We start from the raw sequence: 7,763 nt of genomic DNA on the forward strand, positions 1-7,763 counted from the left end.
TGGCGGCTAAAACCGAGTAGGAATAGAACCTGAACCTGAACCTTGTCAGAGGTCTATCAGAATTCATGGATTTCGAATAAGATATATCTGTCCTCCCTTTATATTGTTTTATGCAAAGCTTGCTTCCTTTTTTCTACTTTGTTTCAAATAAAATCGAGGGAACCCACATTGCAGTAATTGTGCAGTCTCGTACGGTCTGCTTATATTCCTCAGAGACGGGACTACTGGGAAATGGGTCCGTTGAAGTCTAAAATGGCTGAGTGGCGAAATGCAGCTTCTACAAGCAATGGCGCTAAGGGCCTCCGTAGATCGAACGAAAAGAGCAGGAAATCAGCCCACGCGATGGTGATTTGACTTATTCAGTCCGAAAAGACAGGGCGATATATACAACAAACTCTAACATAGAAGCGAGCAGGTGCCGGTGAAGTCCTAGAGTGAATCTTTTACTAGCCAGTAACAGTGTGTACAGTATGCTATATTATGGTCCCCCCCCCTTGAACCCTCAATGGCAAAGGTATGGAAGAAACCAGATACAAAGTTCAGTTTCAATTGCCACATACACCTTTAGATTCCACGGAGCAAAAAGTCAAGCACTATAACTCTGCCCGAGCTGCACCCAATTGCGACGGCGGTTTCTAATACAGATAAGCAAATAGGACGAAACTCCATCGGTAACCAGAGGGTGTTTTCTCCATTAAATGTGACCCAGCGGTTATCTAGACTAATGCCGTAGCCAGTACGATGCGCGATCACACCGGTAAGGTGTTCTGGAACATTTGTAGAAGTGGATACGGAGGTATTTCCGAATATAGTGAATGCGCCTATAGTAGTAAGTAGACGGTCTGGTTCAAATGACAAGATTCTCGCAGACTGTCGCATATCAATGACCTGCATGCACTCGCCCATGTCTGCGGGCCAGATCCGTACTGTCTTACCTCTTCGCTATGGCCGTACCTCTTCGCTGTGGCCGTACCTTTTTGCTATATCACTACAAGGCGGATCTTGTTGACGCCCTCCCGCTGGACAAGAAGCTGAGACAGGTGGAAGGGTCCATCGTCAAAGCACCTGGCCCTTTAGCGCTCGGAACGGGACCTTCACTAAAGATAGTGCTTTAGCGCGAAATCGCACATTCCCTCGCGCCTCTCCTCTAGGGCTCCGCGCAAGTCTGCCGTGCCAGTCCGTCATGAGAATGCTGGAATCAATATATGCATCGTAGGCCTAGCTCCCTGTCTCCCAAACTATGTCGAAATTTTCGGATTTTGGAGTTGGGGTGACTTGTAATCAGAAATTACCAGCTTCGGAAGAGCAAGCCGGTCTTCCTCTGTACAGCTCTCAAGGACGGAACTTGCGGGTACGTCCTGGCTAATGTCCTAAAATGCCATTAGAGATATAGGCGCGTTAGAGCACGGCTTATAATCCTATCCAGGAACCAAGTCTCCCTAATTAGTACTAGTATTAGGATAAGGTTTATAAATCTGGTTATTACTAATATTAAGTTTATAAATACTAGATAATAACTTAAAAAGAGCTTCCTTAAAGTTTTTAGATATAGATATTTTGTGAGAAGAAACTTCTATTATACCTAAGAGAGCTGTAAGCGACGGTTTATTAGAGAGAATACTATACCCATGATGGGGTGGAGTCGTAAGAACACTAATTTCCTCTGGTCAGTATATTCTAAGTCTGATTAATACTTAGCTATTAATTCGCTATTACATACGTTTCGGTGGTCTCTTTATTATAGATTTGCTTGCCCTCCTTTGGATCGCATCCCTTATTGCTTTTGCTCTTATCTCTCGCCCACCAGCCTTCTGCCACGGTTCCATCCTGTGAGACAGGAGTGATTGAATCAATTTGCTTGTAGGGCCCAGACATCCTGTGGCCAGTGACGATATTTCTAATACTAAGTACCAAAAAATCAAGGAGAATTGTGTGACCGGCTTTTGGTAAACAGCTGTAAACTAAAAAGAAACCTGATGGTTCCTGAAAAGCTTAGGCCTTATGAAGTACAAAAAAGAAATGGCAGCACGAGAAGGCGAGGTCAGACTTGTTAATATCTGCTTGGTACGGGCTGAAGTGAGTTGAGTATTTTAAGTCTGAGCCGGATAAAGCGAGCTTTTTATACATATTCTAATAAATCGCCGGAATGCAAAACTGGTCACCGTACACATACATAATCTCTCATCCAAGGAGATAACAGCCCCTTTTGCCGGACCTCCAAATTCCTCTTGCCAAGACTACTCTAGATTAATAGCCCCCCTACTAAAACTGACGACATGGAAAATATAGTAATTATAATAGCTGCTAAGTTTATTAACTTAGTATTATAGTATTATATTCCTATTATATTATATTTCTGCGAGTTATACTATAGCGAACCTTTTTATCTGGGCTACTTGCCTAAATTATAGGGAGTAATTACTCTGGTATTTATACTACTATAATAAATAATTAAGCTCCTTTTACTACGCTTTAAGGCTAAGTTTAACTTCTTAGAAACCTAGTTTTATTTATTAGATAAAATAGCTAGATTATAGGATAAATCCATGGCAGTAATTTAAAAACTAATAGAGTTATTGCCAGATAAGGTGTTTTATATTATTAATAAGCTATATTAGCTAGATAATACTAGTACTAAAAAGTACTTAAAGGAGTTAATATACTTACTAAGAGGTAATAAGCTTAAAACTTTATTCATGATAATAGGCAGGGCTGCTTACTTATAAGATAAGTTATATATCTTAGAAATATTAATTCTAGAGACTTTTAGCTAAAATTATACTATTAACGCGTTAGACAGTAGTACTTTTAAGATACTTAGCGACTTAGTAAAGAGAAATTAATAAAGAATGCTGGAAAAGGGCCGCTTATCCAGGCATATCAATATAGCGTCTAGTATTATTAAAGAGCTAATGAAAGCTAAATCGCGATTGAACTATAATTATGTGCTTAACCCCGCGCTTCTTACGCGCCTTCTGAATATATTACAAGAAATAATCAATGTGTTCCAGCAGATATTTTGCGCATAATGTATCAACTTGATAATTTACATCCCCGCTGTTAACATTCTGTTCCTGTCTCCTTATAATCGATCCACACTAAAGTCAGAAATGCCTAGTGCCCGTTATCATAACCGCTACAGGTTCTAGACTGCAATTAACCAGAAGTCAATCTGTCTGGGCTCGAGCAGCTGTAGCGCAGATCGTGCAATTGCCCCAACAAGATTAATTGTTGGGACGGCCTGAAGACTTGCCGTACTAGTAGCCACGCTTGAAAATGGGGTCTGGCCTTTATCAGTACTGAGCTTAGCTTGGCCATTAGTATGTGGTGCCTGAATGGAATCTCAGTACAGATGCTTCGCCAGAGTTATCCGACAAGATACTCCCACGTTTTCCCGTACATGCATAGTCTTTCTGGCAATTCGAGGATATCTCCATCGCGCCTCAAGACAAGTCTGCGGCTTAGTACTTGCTCATCCTTTAGCTCAGCAGACTGCTCACCCGTTGAGGCCTTTTTCTTGGGGTCCTCGCCTGAGGGCTTTTTCTTGGGGTCCTCGTCTGAGGCCTTTTTCTTGGAGTCCCGTGGTGTAGTCGACCATTCCAACTTGCCGGGATGACGTAGTCGAAACGTATTCTTGATCAGCGACATTTCCCGTATCTTATCATTTGAGGGGTAAGTGATTCGATCGGTATCAAATGGAATCCAAGCTGCTATTGTTGAATTCTTTGTTTCTAGAGCACTTGTGACGTACCCAGCGAAATAAATGATCTCCGCTGGCGCTGTGTCAGACACTTCAAGTACTCCAGTCCTTGCAATATCTATATAAGTGTTTTTAAATCCAGATGCGTCAATTCTTGTTATAGGAGATATCATAGCCAGGAATAGCTGTAAGTTACGCTTTCTTAAGCCAAATAAGGTATTAGCTTGTGGTATATTCCGCATCCTAAAGTCATTATTTTCAATATTCTCAAACGTGCAGCTTGTGATGAAGTACGACCAAAGGTTCTGCCAAAGGCGAAAACCGAGAAGGACTGCGCCGGAGACAATCAATCCGGTCTGGCTAACCCCCTTCGCAGAGCTGAATAACGCAATTGCGGCCGATATTATGACGTTTGTCGCGTTAAGGCTAATCGTGGCCAATCTCCGACCGAACCAGTTAAGACGGCCTGATAATTCTCCTTCTATTATACGAGTATTATGCGCATATTTGCCATCGTGAGTGTAATGGAAGTAGTCGTTCCATACGGCGCCCGGCCCTTCCGAGAAATTGATTTTGCTGTCGATAAGCAACCGGTGAATCAGGAGACGGGGGTCCTCAATGCAACGCAGGTAAAGTTGCCGAAAGAGCTTTAGAAAAACTCCAGAATCAGTCTGGCTAGGTGTATCCGCGCGGCCGTATTCCAGGATAGTTTTTGGTGAGAATTCTGGGCTCTTCCCTTCGATCCGAATAAACATTTGATTATACTCCGAAAGTTTCGAAATAGTTGCATGATTTTTTTTTTCCTCAGTCTGAATCTTTTGGCGCTTTTCTAGCGCCTCTTGATGGGCCTTAATATCGCGCGGATTTTCCACAGGCCCTTCCAGGCCCTCGACGGCGGTTTTTGATCGATGAAGTACAATTGTGTCTTTGTAAGCTTGCATGAGTGTGTGGATTGCCCCGACGGTGAGGTGTATGTTTCTTTCCTTTCCATGCGTCGTGATATCAAGCTCAAATTCCGGCTTAAGGGCTGATACCGTAACAAATCCGATAGTATCCTTGTAGAAAGTTACTGTTGAGCAGTAAGGTGGCATAAAGCGAGTAATAATCTGGTATGAGTGATCGGATAGCGCTTTCACTAAGAGTTCCACAGCTAGCCGATGCTGATATATATACTCGGGACCCTTATCGCCAGTCTCGTCATCACACTTGGTGAAATATAATTTTTCACCCTTCGTAGACCTACTATTACTCGATTTTAAGCTAGAGCGCCTTTGAGGCTCGTCGGTACCATTGCCCGATTTGAGCTCTCCGAGATCCTTCATGATATTATTTCGGATTTCTTGGCTAAGGTTTGGAGATTCAAAGATCGTCTCGACGAAAATATGATAATTCGTTTTAAATTCGTCCTCTTCATGTTTTTTTTTCTCTTCCTCGGTTGTCTGATTCTGATCCCCCTTCTTACTATTATCTTGATTATTCTCTTCGTTTTGTTGCTGCGGAGACATTATTGGCAGATAAGTATTAATGCTGGCCAGAGATTTAAAAAAGGGGGGGGCCATTAGTAGTCTTTGGAAGGCGGACTAATCAAGTTAGTGTCCTATGCAGCTATGGCTGTGCCTAGCAGTAATTGATAGGCGGGACTGGATCGCAATATATATAGGCTATCAACTCGCGGCTTGTCGCTATGGAATATTCCGCAATCTCATGTGTGGCAGCTCTTACTGGCGTCAAGGTATAAGAATAGACTCCACTCTCATACGTCTTGCGTGACATTCCGTCGCTTACGTAGTAGTGCGGAGAACGTGAGGTAGGAAGGGTCACCTCATCCTAAGCCTGCTACTGGCGTTTGAATTAACGCAAATCCAAATTCCAACGCCTGTGCCACGTTTCTGCCACGTTATGAGAGTCATGTTCAGCCAAGTATTGTTAACATACTAGTAAATTCCGTGGTATATAGTTCGTTGTAACTTGTTGCAGAAATTTTTCTGCAGTTATATTATATAATAGCAACTTCCTCTTATTTAAACCGTATAATTGCTTTTTACGTATATCCCTCTCTGTACTAGCCGACAACATAACAGGTAGCGGTTACACCAAGTTTGCTTGTCCTATTAATAGAGGCATACTTATCCGACAATTCTTTTTCTTATAACTGGCTCATTCAATGTGTTACTGTTGCCAGTCTTTGGTGCAGCAACGCTTTTGTTGTACTAGACAAACAGCTGAAACGCAACAAGAGCGTCACGGTTCAAATAGACCAGGCAAGGGGGGAATGCCACACTTCCACTAGTGCCCTAGATAATTAAACCTTATTTGCCTCTCAATTGTAGATGCTTTGTATTTTGTCCATTAACAAAGAGAATTCGGACCATGTTAAAGGCTCAACTAGTTTTCCTATCAGAAACTCTTAGCCACCATTATATCTCTGGGCAACAGGCAGTCCCAGAACTTGAAGACCCGATGGATTCTTTTCTCGCTTAGCGGCCGCCTTTCCCCCCCTTTTTTGCAGACAGTAAAATCTCTCCCGGTGCCTTGACCATGGCCAGACAGAGAGTTCGGTCGAGTATCAGCGGTGGCACGGGTTGCCGCCACTTCTACAACATTTGAGTGCTGGCGCTAAAGTTAGAGTTTGAACTTATAACGCTCCTCTTAGTCTAGAATCTTGTCCTTGGAGCCCTAAGGGAATTGAAACTTAGTTTCACTAATACCAAGTACTGTTAGGCCGAGAATAGAGTTGTGGTTACTGGTGAGCATTCTCAGCCCTCACGTTCCAGCCCTATCAGCTCGGATTATTGTCCAATCGAATTAGTATCTATAGGTGACTGGGGGTCCAATTTTGTAAAATAAAACGCCTCGTAACTGAGCACCGCGAAGCTTAACATAAGAGTGGGGCGTCGTGTAGGGAAGGGCTGATCGCAAATTAAGTAAGGTCGAGGTTGAGAATACTGGCGATGTCGGAAGAGCCATGCCGAGAGGTGTATAGTGGCTGGGAGTATTCGGATATTCGTCAAACGGGAAGAGGCCTGCCTACGATAGGTGTGAGCAGCCGTCCAAAAGTACCCCGACGTGCCACTTTAGCCTCCTCCAGGAAAGTTATTGACCAGTTAAGGAATTCGGTTAACCGAAATAAAGGCGATGATCTTGAGGGAGCATTATTGGATAGAATATGTCAACGGGAGCCTTTATTTTAACAAGAGACAAGAGATCCTGTTAACTAGAGCGGCGGGTTAACCAACTCTTTATTTTCCCACCAACCTCCCTATTTTATAATCATAAAAGAAGATGGTATAATTCTTAGATAGTCAACTTAGTTCAAGGACCTAATCAACTTCAATTACACCCGTAGCTAGCCACAGCGTGATAGAATAAATTTAATTGCCGCTTGAGAGCATATTACCGCATACCACATAAGGATTGCCCAAGGCAGCGGCTGCTACTACGATCTTCCAAGTTACAAGAGTGTGTTATGGGGCTATTACTTGAACACCGGGGGGGGTTCCCCACTAGCAGAGATGTTGAGGCACCAGGATGGCTACGTAAATGTGGCTTTATATGGCCAAATTCTCTTGCCACTGGGGACGACATAGGCAACTGCTGTCAAATAAGCTCATAATATCACATGTCAAAGAGCACTATTAAAGGCCCAGATTTATTTGAGGAGCTGAAGGATTGACCCTTCTTATTCCGATCATGATGGGAAGTTCCTTGAAGCTGGCGCGTAATCCGTCCTGATGTTGTCTCCGCAGCTAGTGGCACGAAAGTTTCCCAGCTTTCAGCCGCTAAAGCTACTTGTCACAAATTAGTGAAGAAGTCTGATAAAACCTAAAATACTACGCCACCCCTTTCACGTTAGAGCTGTAGGTGCAAGGGGTAGAATTATCCGAAAGCTGGGAATTCTTAGGCTAAGTAACTATTAAGCTATTATATTTAACTAATTATTTAGTTATATAAAGCCGTGGTTTTTCTTATATAAATTCCGTGTAAAAACCTATTATTTCCTATATTATTTATCCCTTATTTTTATTTTTATACCTTTTAATAAAAACTTATAAAATAAGTAATT

At 42.6% G+C, this 7,763-nt stretch overlaps 1 protein-coding gene across 1 annotated transcript; it reads right to left on the reverse strand.

The window, feature by feature from the left end:
- Positions 1-3,366: 3,366 nt before the first annotated feature.
- Positions 3,367-5,205, reverse strand: MAA_10545 (uncharacterized protein; the record flags this gene model as incomplete). The annotated part of the gene is made up of 1 exon (XM_007828543.1): positions 3,367-5,205. The coding sequence occupies one exon, from the start codon at positions 5,203-5,205 to the stop codon at positions 3,367-3,369; it is 1,839 nt and encodes a 612-aa protein (XP_007826734.1).
- Positions 5,206-7,763: the final 2,558 nt, after the last annotated feature.

This window comes from Metarhizium robertsii (genome assembly GCF_000187425.2).
Source record: "Metarhizium robertsii ARSEF 23 chromosome Unknown MAA_Scf_64, whole genome shotgun sequence".
In the NCBI taxonomy this organism is placed as follows: Eukaryota; Fungi; Ascomycota; class Sordariomycetes; order Hypocreales; family Clavicipitaceae; genus Metarhizium; species Metarhizium robertsii.